The sequence below is a fragment of the Oreochromis aureus genome, linkage group 17, assembly GCF_013358895.1.
Source record: "Oreochromis aureus strain Israel breed Guangdong linkage group 17, ZZ_aureus, whole genome shotgun sequence".
NCBI classification, from domain to species: domain Eukaryota; kingdom Metazoa; phylum Chordata; class Actinopteri; order Cichliformes; family Cichlidae; genus Oreochromis; species Oreochromis aureus.
This window is the reverse complement of record NC_052958.1, coordinates 19,870,120-19,881,963: the sequence shown is the minus strand read 5'-3', so window position 1 is coordinate 19,881,963 and position 11,844 is coordinate 19,870,120. Positions and strand designations below refer to the sequence as shown.

Genomic DNA, 11,844 nt, shown 5'->3' with positions numbered 1-11,844 from the left:
AGGTTGTTTTCCTATGTGACGCGGTGCTGAGGTCACATCTGGGGCGGGCGTAAATGTTGCCTTTGTTTATGGTCATTCAGCTCAACCTGACTGGAGAATGTGCACAGTGTGAGCACCAATGTTATAAATCTGTTAAAGTTAGGTATGAACACAGCGCCCACAGAGATGGGCGAGCATGCTCATTAAAAGCATGAACAATGGCAATAAAGGCAGAACATCAGTCATCCTGGGCGCTGCCACTGACGCTGCAGATACCCCTCACACACACACACCTCAGGAATGAAAGCCTCTGTGTCGAAGGCTTATGTAAGAGTCTGCAGTCCAGACAGTGTCTTTAGTGTTGCTGCTGTTTAAAACACAAGCAGCCCAGTGTGAAATGTGGAAAATGGGTCAGAAAATCCTTCCACAATAAAAACATGAGCAGGGAGGGGCTCGAGGTCCATAGCTGCACTATTAAAGGAGCAATCCAAAGTTTTTAGATGTAATACATCACCTCTGTTTGCTCTGACTAGTAGTCAAATACATTCTAACAAATAGGCCTCTGATTAAGAGTAGAACTTAACCTCCTAGTACCTGGTGTCCACATATGTGGACATCACATTTTGGGTTGTCTAGACCAAAATACTAAATTTTGCTCTACAAGGGCCTGATATCCACTTACGAGGACATTATACCGCCACTGTCCTATCAACATTTAAACGAATGTCCTCTTATGTGGATCTAATTTTTCTCAGAAAAAAAGGTAGTAATTCTTTGGGACCTGATGAATGTAAAAACAATCAGCCCAAATAGCAAAGAAAAATTTAAAATGTATGCCATGAAAGAGTCTTAAGAGGTTAAAGTGGACCTATTCTGCTCATGCCCAGGTCTGTTTTTAATCTCAATCCCTACTAAAGTAGCTCTTCATAATTAAGTGAGTCCATAAAAATAACCTTTATTTAACTTATTCTGGGTCTTGAGCTCTCTGATTGGCTGCCCCTCATAATAGAAAATTTCAAACTGCAGATAGGAGGGGCCTGTGTGTCTGATATGTTAGGGATATCCATCTCTGTGACATCATAAAAAGCTCCAAACAACAGCAGAAACTCTACAGCAGAGAGAAAAAAAACAATCAGAGCTGAACCTGATTAAATGCTGTGGTGTGACCTTCAGAGCTGTGCATAAACAAATGTTGCAAACCTAACTGACCTGAAGCAATGCTATAAAGAAGAAAGGGCAAAATTCCTTCACAGCCATGTGAGAGGCTGATAAAGTCATACATACAGTCACACATTTACTTCAAGTTATTGCTGCTAAAAGACGTTCTGAATCATGGAGGCTGCAAAGTCCTGCAAATGAAGATCTAAGGAAAGAAAAGGAGGCGTTAAGCTCATGTTAACAACTTAAAAGCTGGAAAATTGTCAAGATTTTTTGTTCTAGTAGACATACTGTACCAATATGGCTGCCCTGTTGGCTACAATATGGCTACAAGTGCAAATGAGGCACCTTTGAGTCTCGACCTATGTTTTCCAAGAGGCTGTGCAGCTTTTGTGGGTAAGATCCTCAAAAAAAAAGTACAACCCTCAAATCTCCTCTCAGCTGACACTTTATTCAGTCATTAAACAGCTGCTTCTTTTTCACATTCCCCAGTTAATCAGAACAAAACAGACAAAGCATGCAGACAGATGTAAGATTGTTCAGTTTAATGGGTGCAAATATTCGAGCAGATGGACTATGTACAGTTTATAACGTGGAAGTTTCAACAGTCAGAAAGAACACCGGGCTGTTCACTTATAGCAGCAACTCTCACACGGCCGCTCAGCTTCCCTTTAACCACACAAGAGGCACTTTTTATCCCAAATCTGTGCAGACGTGACTACTTCACAGGAACATTTCCTCATAAAGTAGCTCCATACTGCAGGTATGCACCATTAGATACTTCAACATGACTGTAGCTGAACTACAGAGAACCGGAGTCTGTAAACATAAGTTTATAAAATATACTTCAAAAGTTACTGTAGGTAAACTACAGAGGCCGGAGTCTTGATAAACAATCGCGCACACACACACACACACACACACACACACACACACACACACACACACACACACACACACACACACACACACACACACACACACACACAGCAGTTAAATAACACATTTTCAAATGTCAGAAACAACATATAAGTAACCGAGGATGTATTTCTAGACTGTGTGGTTTTAGTGCTCGTGTTTTGTACAATGCTATGTGCACACCCATCCCTAAAGAGCAGTTTTTAAAGTATTCCCTCTGCGTAGTAAAAAAGTAAAAGTCCTGCCCTCAAGCCCAGACCACCAGTCTGTGGTTTGGTGTGGGAGGTTTGTTCGTTGGAGTAAAAATATCCCCCTGCTCGGCTCCACATCTTCAAGGAAACAGCGTCTTTTCTCCGTTAGTCCCATACATAAGATCCCTTTTTGCTCTTTAGTGTTGATTATATTATAAGTTTTTTTTAAATAAAAAGTTCTTTTAACTGGAAAAACAAATATACACACTAACGTACCACTGACTAGAAAAAATGTCCAAAGTCAGTTAAGAAAACCAGTGAAAACCAGAAAAGGGCTCCCGTGTAACAGAGGTGATAAAGACTTCACAGTCTGAGAATCCAAGATTTAAACAGAAAAAAAATCAGTGAAAATCAATCCAACCTTAAATCCAAAGAGGCTTGAGAGCCTCCAGATTAAACTAATGCTTTTGGTAAAAAGGCTAAAAAAAACTCTGGATGTTCACAATTGGACTCGTGTCGCAAACAAAGCTGAGACAGGAAGCTAAATAAATGTTTTGTTTCCAAACTTTTTGGAGAGATTTAAAGCAGTTTAGCTCAGCTATACTATCTGTAAATCTGTAAAAGTCTGTCTTTATCCCTCCACTCATTAGGGGGAGCTATAAGCAAACGACCTCCACCAGCAGGAAAAACTGAGGATAAATCCAGAAAACAAATAAACAAGAGTTCATCAAGACTTTTTCAGCAACCCCAGTTTCCTCAGTGCCTCTCTGCGTGATTCGTTCATCTCCCCTCGACCAGAAAACTGCACTGTGATGCCTTGGGGGCGGAACATCGAGTTGGATCTTCGTCTGTTGTCTGTGGACAAGGACGTCGCTGGTTTCTGGGAAACAACGATGCCATGGTAGGAGTGTCGAGGAGGTCTTGGGGCCGGTGTTGGGGCTGGAGGTTTGGAACCCCTTGCTGGGCTTTCTGAAGTGTGATATAAGCCGGTGACCGTGTTGAAGCTTCGGCTCTTTCCTCCGTAGCTGTTGTGCTCGGGCTGCAGTAGCTCTGATTTGTAGGGCAAGGTTTGACTCCTGTCCATGTGTGAGCTAAGGATGTCAGGAAGCTCGGTCCTGGAGCCAGATAGGGAACCAGGAGTCATGACTTTGCTCTTTCCCCCGTAGGTGTTCGGCTCACTGGGGTTTGAGAGTGCAGAAGGGTGGGTTATGGGTTCATGGCTTGTTGTTGAGGGTGCAGATTCACTCTTGGAGCCAACAGAAGGGTGGACCATGATGGATTTTCCTCCGTAGCTGTTAAGTGACAGCGAGGTCACCTCAGATGGCTGCTGGGGGATGGACACTTTGTTTTCCACAGGAGGTGGATAGGAGCTGCTCTGTGCAACAGCTGGAGGCGACAGTCTTGGTTGGGGGTTTCTGTCTTCATTGCTCCTAGAGGAAGATGTCCTCCGAACCTCAGGTTTCCTGTCAGCGTGAATCAGGCTCTGAGGTGGGGTACTGACATGGGCTTGGGGCGATTTGGGCCCAGTCTCAGTTGTTGTTGGATGATGAGCCTCCAGTGGTGTGGGACTGCTGCCTGCACCTGTAAGAGGAACCAACGGGGTAATGTTAGGGGTGATTTGGAGAGACATACCCCCAGACATAGCTCGATTTCTGGTCAGGCCTAGCTTAGACAGGGCCTCCATCCTAGATTTGTCTGGTGTGGGGTCGCTGAAGGAAATGCTGCGAGTAGGAACATTTCGAGGCTTCTCCCCTACATTGTGTAGAGAATCGTCCTGCAGCAGAGATTGATTCGTACCTAGGTTTGCCAGCATATGCGCCTGTCTCTCCTGGATGTTCACATTAGGTGGTGGCTGGTTTTGGCGGTCCTTGCTGCTACGGATCATGTTGATGTTGTCAGGGTAGCGGGTAGGCTTGGCAGATGTAGGAGGACCCTGCTTCACTGGATGATCTGTGCTTGGCTTTTCATCCACGCTGAGGCGGTGGAGTGAAGGAAGGAAGTTAGCTGTTCCTCCGGACTGGTTCTCAGCTATCTTCTTGGCAATCAGCACAGGGGTGGGGACACTGCCTGCCGGGTGGTAGGAGGTGTCCGTCTGCCCGGACATGCCACTCGGGAGGGGAGGGTTGTACTCTGAAGGCAAGCTGTCCATCGGATTGTGCCTTGGCTTTATCTCAAAGTGGCTATCAGGGGGTGGCACCATAGTTTGAAAGCCTGGTAGAAACAAATTGCAGAAGTTTCAGTCATCACGACTTTAGAAGTTTAGAGATGTAATTTAATAATCTGCTTTATCTACATAAACAATTTTAAATATTGTAACTGACTACTCTGAACACAAGCACCAACTGCTGTACGCTACCTCGATGGGTGGGACTGAAGATCGGCTCTTTAGAGTGAACCGAGTCTGCTTCCTGGTGGACCAAGTCAATAATATTGTGATCTTTGGGGTTGGTAGTGTAGGGGTTGGCAATCATAGCCACAGGTCTAGTGACCTCTTGAGTGGAGTTTTCGAAGGGCCTCGCTCGCACAAGCCTCCAGTCGTCCTCCTCTAAACTCGCCTCCAGCGAATCGATGGTTTTCTCAAAGAACTGGATGCAGTCCTGCTCCTCCTGACTCAGGTCTTGATCATCCTGTGAAGAGATATAAAACATTTCTGCTATGTCTTCTTTGTTCCTTAACATTTTTGCCTCAGAGGTTAAAGAGTCGGGTTACTGGGAATCATTGTAGTGCACGCAGCACACATAGAGAAGTTTCTCCACTATTTACAAAGGGAGGGGAAGATTCGAAGGTTGCCGCTTAAGAGGGAGGCACTCTCGGTTTCTGATTTAAATACTTGAAACCATTTTTCTTGTTCTTGTTTGTTTTAGTGTGCTAAAATATTTGTGTACTTCCTGTATGTGAAACTGTATACAAAGTATGAACAAAGATTTTGACATTTTGAAATAGAACGAGTGAGTATATCCTCTTTTATTCTTCATGATTCAGTGATAAATGTTATTGGTACACCGTCACCTGACCTGGGCCTCTGTAAAAATGTATCTGCACCTCATGTCCTTGCAAGCGACTACACATGAATAAATGCAGGTAATGGTGTTGGCTGTGTGCATGAGCTACGCCATAGCCTTTACATAGATTCACTGCATATCTATTTATGGAGTGTTACTCTAATAATGATGATAATTTACTAACTGGATTTCAGGATTTATTTAATATTACTCAAACTAGTGACTGAGCTAGTTAAGCTATCAGGATACCATTTTACAGAGGTCACAGGGCAAGAGAGCTGAGAGTCATTTTCCCACAGACTGCTATAAAACTGACTGCTATAAAACTGGAACATGTTTTACTGCCAGAGGAGTCGCCCCCTGCTGGCAACTGAAAAGAATACATTGGCTGCCATGAAGCCATCTTGGCTTCATGGCAGAAGTTGAGGAGGCGGGATTGGCAGACACCTCCCGTCATTTTGTTAGTGCACTGTCTCCAAACCAAACTTTACAGGTCTCACTACCATGTGTTAAATCTTCCTGTTCACTCTAGCTAATCCTTCTGTCACACTTGTATCCACCCACTCCACTCGGCCTGCACTCTCTTCTTCACCTCTCCTGTGCACTGTCCGTTGCTAAGGATGGTTGACCCTCGGGTATTTAAATTTATCCACCTTGACCTTTCTGCCTGCCTGCCGCCTCTCTGTAGAAAATACCTCCACTTTGTTTAGTGTTAAAGCGTTTTGAGTTTTTGATAGCTTGGTGCTAGCACAGCAGCTCTTGTTCCATTTACGGTAAGTTCAAATCTCGGCATGTGTTCAGTTTTGAAGATAAGAAAGTTGAATGTGTCTCTAAAAAAAAAGGGCCTTAAAGCTGAGTTCTTTCCTACAGCCAGCAGGGGGCGACTCGTGTGATTGCAAAGAGACTTCCAGCTGTATAAAGTCTACAGGCTGACTTTAATATGTTTCCCACTCCAGTTCCAAGAATCAGAAGAATCAGAAAGGTGGATTATGCAAATATGCTCCCAGGTGTTCGACAATGGCAAAAATGCTCGACTTGAGGCTTTCGCAGAATTTCTCAAACCTGCATGTGACCTCACAGTCACTACATCTGCCTATTTTACTGTTTATGACTGAAACATACTGAAAAAATGACTGATTGTTGTTCTTAATGCAAAACAAGACAAAAAGGCCTGCTGTGGTGCTGCTTATGTCTCCTCATCACTGAGCTCCACATATATGGGTGCGAACGGTCCACGTATGACTCTCACACAGTAGGCATGTGTAGAGGGAACACAGACCTGTTTGTTCCTCCAGACTTCTTTTCCCACCCTGTTTCTGGCTCAGTTGGCCCTCCCTCTCTCTCTCTCCTTCTCCCTCCCTCTCTCCTGCTGGACGGCTCCCTCACCTCTTCCTCTTCACCTCCACATACTCAGAACCACCACAGCAGGGTATCCAGTGACAACACTCAGTGGCCGCTGATTTTGCTGAGGTCTTTTTGCGGTCCTGATAGGATCGAGGCCGCCTATTTAAACCAAACCACATGGCTTTAGGGGATCCCCTGACACAATGTGTAATGAACCTAAAAATAAATAGAGGTGGCCACGAAGAAAAAAAAGCCTCGTTATGTAAACAAAGTGGTTCGTTATCATTTGAAATTACAGCTGGTCGGGGCAAACTCTATGAAAAACTCTAAACTCTATTTTCTTTCAAAGTTCTTCAATAAAAGTGATTTTTGCGGATGTCACCTGTGACTTTCGCTGGACTTCGCAAATAAAACTCACACACAAAAAAAATCTGAATCCAGACGTCTTAATGACTGAACTGGGATTCATGACCCAGTACTTACACATGAGTATCACTGCTCTGAAAAGTGGACAGCAGGACTTTTGCCCCTTATTTGTTCTCTGTCAAGGTGATGACCTTCAGGCTGCAGTTGAAACGGCATTATGGGGTTGCTGCTGAAACGAAAAGTGCCATGACCAGGTTACCAAGACACCTGCAAAGACAAAGACACCTGCAGCAACACCCTCCTGAAACTAATCAGAGATAAACACGCAGATCTGCCAGTTTCAGCTGCCGTGAAAGTCGTCCATTGTAGCGAAGCAGCTCAGGACCTAAAAAACTGCAGCTTAACCGGTTCGGCTGTGTCGTGCGCTGATAATAAATCTCATCCCTGAGGCATGTGAAGGGATTAAGTTGTTAGGCAGGTGTAGTTTCCCAGCTTCTGAGATGACTGGCTGCGTTGTGTAAACACGCCGTCGAGGCCTTAGCCGGCGTGAAAGTGCAGCTTGAACAATCAGGTGTTCACCTGATACGCACAGTCTGTTTGCTGTGGTTAATAGGACAAAAAGAACAGGACTGCTCTTTTCTCTGCCATGATGTGACCCGGTGTCGACTACACAGCACCCATTTCCATCAGGGGAATACTCGTGCAGGAGCCAATTAGCAGGTTTTTCTAAAGGCTGGTGGTCTTTTGTAGTTGAAAAATAGCTCCAAAATGATTGTTTCACCAACAGAAAGTTTGTCTTTGAGAAAGACTGATATTGCTGATTTCCTAAGACAACGTCAGACATCTACATCTGTCAGTGTGGAGAGATAACGGCCGAGATCAGAGTGACCTCCTTAATCCAATTTTATTTCAATTCAACTCGGCTGCAAAGCCATGCCAACACTAAACTGAGTAAAAGATTCAGCTCCTTTTGTTCCTCTGTTAGTTGCTCAGGGGCAAAATACTCCAAAAAATCCACAGTAAGACCTCTTCTGGTCAAGCAGGTTACCCTTATGCTGAAGGCTGGCACAGGGGACTATTGCCCCTATGGACATAACTGAACTACTCAGTGGACCGATTCTTCTTTAAGATAGAAAAACTGCTGTTTCATGTCACCAGCTTTAGTAGATTTGACAGATTAAAAACTCTAAAGGAACTTTCCCCCCTCCCTGACTTTCAGAGAAATCTCTTGTGGTAACAAAGTTATTACAATTGCTTTAATTTAAAAAAAAGAAAAAAAAAGTTTAGTTTCAGCCTGTTTCCTGTGTGGGTTTGCTCATAAGAATGTGTGCTAAATTACAGAGAAGCAACAAAAAGCTCAACTCTGAGTAAACCAGAGTGGTTTTTGAGTACTCACGCCTGGTCTGGAGCTGCTCCCGTTGACCCTGTAGTGGAGGTGAGATTTTTCTTGCAGATGGAAGTCCATGTCTGGTTCTGCCCTGTAGAATCATCTAATCTGCGTCTGAACGAGAGTCTGCGGACACAGAGGAGAGCATATCAGCTCAGGCTTCAGTCTGCACTGAAGGCTCAGTGTCAACCTGTTTTTTCTGCTCCTGGCTCCGTGTGATATCAGGAGTATGAGGTGCAGCCAATCAGAATGAAGTTGGCTTAAAGGGGAGGAGCTAAAACAGCTGCTCAAGAATGAAAGAGTATTTATAGTGCAGCTGGCTTAACATAGATATATCTCAAGGGTTTTGCGTTATTTTTTTAGGATAAATGTTTCATTTTTTGGGGGAAATATCAGAGATGTTTACATATTTTGGCCTCAAGACAAGAAAGTCTGGAGGTTTTAAAATTACTAGCAACTTCATAGGTGCTGCTGCTGCTTTATAATCAATAAAAAATATCTTTCAGCCACCTGTTTTTGTTATTACATGCTTTATTATTCAAGATTTCTACATCAAGTTTGTAGTAGATTCACATTTGGCCCAATAAAAAAGCAATAAAATGTAAGATTTTATTACTGCAAAAAAAACCAACTATATGCACAAATATATTTTTCTTTAAGTAAAAGTATATTAAGGTGAACAGATTATGTTTGCGCTTGCAAAACCTTCAGTTTACAGGAGATTTTTTTTTCAATAGTTGGCAGCAGTTGCAGAAAGCAGCAGTTTTGTTGGTCATAAAGGTCATAAAGAGCTGGATTAATCTTTAACAGCGTTAAAAACCTGTCGGATAAATGTACAGTGTGCAGAGTTTCCCTCAGGAATGTAACGGAGCACAAGGGTAAATTTAGTCCACAGCACCTGATGGACCAGTTAACCGAGAGCAGGCGACTGCAGAACAGGATTGCAGAGCCGAAACCAATGAGCTCCTTGGCCAACACATTCCTGCCTGATGTCGCGCTCATGACAAGAACAAAGAGAAATGCTGCTTGATGAGTTTGAAAAGACAGAAATGAGGAAGTGACTGGAGAGCCAAGAAAAACCTAAGTATAGACGAGGCGGTCACAGTGAATGAGCCTGGGTCTGAAACCAGCCCGGATTCACGTGGGTCCTCAGTCACAGTTCAGCAGGGCGTTAGGTTTAGTACAATGAGCACAACACTTTGTTAGCTGTCACACAGCTAAACCGGCTCTGCAGGTGTGGAGATCAATTATGAACCAACTTATCTCCAAGTTGTGTAAAGTAAACCCTCAAATCAACATAACTCAGATTGAAAATGTTCAATCTTGAGGCACAGGCTCATTCTGAGCATCATTGTTGGGTTAAATGCCAAAAACCTTCCATAAAAAAAATTAAAAACTGAACACCACAATGATACTTCTGTTTAAGTCTTGACTACTTGAACCCAGACTGTTCTCTTTCCACCACTGTTAAGCTATTATTGTTATTATTTTATAAAGATTTCTACTTTTTTTCTTTTTTAAATTAGATAAAATATGTATCCTTCTAATTCCTGCTAATCTAGAATAATTTCACGGTCACAATTAGGGAGCAGCTGGTTTGCTCTGGCTCAGAACCTGTAGGTGATAAATGCTGAGTCAATGATGAAACACACAGAGGAGTGTTACTACACAGTTATGAATGAAACCAAGCCCAGGCAGTTACACGCACTCATTCCTCTGTTATCAATATTAATATTTCTCCCGAGTCCATTATTTTTTAAGCATCTTTAGATTTTCTTTGGTTTATTTATATCCCTTCATGATTATTGATAAATTGATGTAAACGACTCTATTTCTAATGTTTTTTTTCACTGAAATGCTGTAAATGATCTTTGCTTTCAACATTTGAAATACAGCACATTTTTAATTACTCATGAACTTCACTTTTCTTTTAAACGATAACGAATAATACATACTTTTATGCACACATTCCTGCTCATGGAAATAATTATTAACAGTGGATCATTTCAGTTTTCACGAGATGGTCACAAACAGACAAATCAGTCTTTACATGTGTCTCTCATTCTTATAGGAAAGTCTGTCCATATGTTCTGAAGTGTTTTCAGTGTACTGCATTTTAACTTTAAACATCTATCAGACCATCACTGAAAAATAAATCTGCCTTAGAAAACTTCCTTTTCCATTTTACACCTGGACAAAAACAAACAAACAAACAAACAAGCAAAAACAGAAAAAAACTCTAAACAAAAACAAAACAAAATGCGGCAGAATGCAAGAAAGTAAAACTTACCCATAAAATCCTCGCACGAATCATCCTGAAGTTCAAACCAGAAGCTGGACAGATGATTTTCCTCCTTCACAGAGAAGGCAGCAACATCAGCCTCTAATCTGGCTGGAAACGATAGTCCGAGCTCCGTGTGCGTAATGACACCACCCGGCTCGTTACGCATCACTTAAAAACACGGGGAAACTCCACCCCCAGAAGGGTGTGTGTGTGGTTTATTCAGGTGTGTGTGACACAGTGGAAATATATTACACACACACACACACACACACACACACCTCAGAGTATCATAGGGATGGGTTCAGAAGCAGTAGGACATGTGAGATTTGTTTTGTTTTGTTTTGACATGTAATTGAACTCATCACATTCCTATCATTCTTTTGGGACTGCATTAAAAAAAAAATCAACAATAGAAGAACAATAGAAACAGTTTAAATCAAATATAGCTCAGCCAGCTCCCCGAATCTGCATCTTTATAATCTTTATATATCTATATCATATCTCCATATTACACAGTTACAGAGTGACATATGTGTGTCTCTGTTTTACAATAAAGACTCCAAATTGTGTGTAAACTACTTAAATTTAGCTCCACAGTCATAAAACGTAATATGACGTCAGTGACGGGACTCGCTGTGCTGCTCACTGAGTAACTGTAACTTACAGATTACTCGGGTTTTGAGCACCCTGATTTTTTTCCCCCAACTTTATTAAGACTGGCTGACATCAACGCAGAATGACAGAGCATTAAAATCGTTCTAATACACTCAGTTATACAAGTATATTAAAATGTTTAAAAAGGTGAGGCTTTTTCATTCTTGTTGTCCATTCGGGGCTGCGAACATGTGCAGCCCCGAAGAAACAGGATCTAGTAGAGAACAGCTCCAGAGACCCGAGGAAACACTCTGATGGTGCGGGTTCGCGTCTTCGTGTGTTCAAAGAGCGCACGCACAACAAAACATAGCGCGTCTTTAAACTTGGAAAAACGGGGCTTGTTTGCCCCCTGGTGGCTTTTAATTCTTCTTCACTGTTTATCTTCATCCTCACACACAGCCTCTCTGACTGGAATGAATTGAATATTTAAAGATTAAAACCACTGGAGACCTTAATCTCAAGGAATATACCACCTGTTTGTTCATTTTTTCCCTCATACTCAGGGACCATCAGGGAATACTATTCCCATTCCGAGCTACAAATTATTATTATCATTATTAT

At 42.5% G+C, this 11,844-nt stretch overlaps 1 protein-coding gene across 2 annotated transcripts; it reads right to left on the bottom strand.

Annotated features, from left to right (window-relative positions):
* Positions 1–1,659: 1,659 nt before the first annotated feature.
* LOC116336468 (serine/arginine repetitive matrix protein 1) lies at positions 1,660–10,757 on the bottom strand. Of its 2 annotated transcripts, XM_031760360.2 has the most exons (5): positions 10,636–10,757; positions 8,355–8,471; positions 4,603–4,873; positions 4,044–4,457; positions 1,660–3,827 (listed from the first exon to the last, which is right to left on the bottom strand). In XM_031760360.2, exons 2-5 carry the CDS (start codon positions 8,421–8,423, stop codon positions 2,974–2,976), a joined length of 1,608 nt encoding a protein of 535 aa, XP_031616220.1. In that variant the 5' UTR covers positions 8,424–8,471; positions 10,636–10,757; the 3' UTR covers positions 1,660–2,973. The 2 variants fall into 2 exon arrangements, with proteins under 2 accessions (XP_031616220.1, XP_031616219.1); XM_031760359.2 differs by having other exon boundaries at positions 1,660–4,457.
* Between the last annotated feature and the right edge of the window lie 1,087 nt (positions 10,758–11,844).

Excerpts from the sequence above, each read along its gene's own strand:
- LOC116336468 (XM_031760359.2), bottom strand. The coding sequence starts at position 8,423 with ATGGACTTCCATCTGCAAGAAAAATCTCACCTCCACTACAGGGTCAAC. Across the intron at positions 4,874-8,354 it reads GGAGCAGCTCCAGACCAGGC|GATGATCAAGACCTGAGTCA; the intron begins GTGAGTACTCAA and ends ATCTCTTCACAG. Across the intron at positions 4,458-4,602 it reads CTTCAGTCCCACCCATCGAG|GCTTTCAAACTATGGTGCCA; the intron begins GTAGCGTACAGC and ends TGTTTCTACCAG.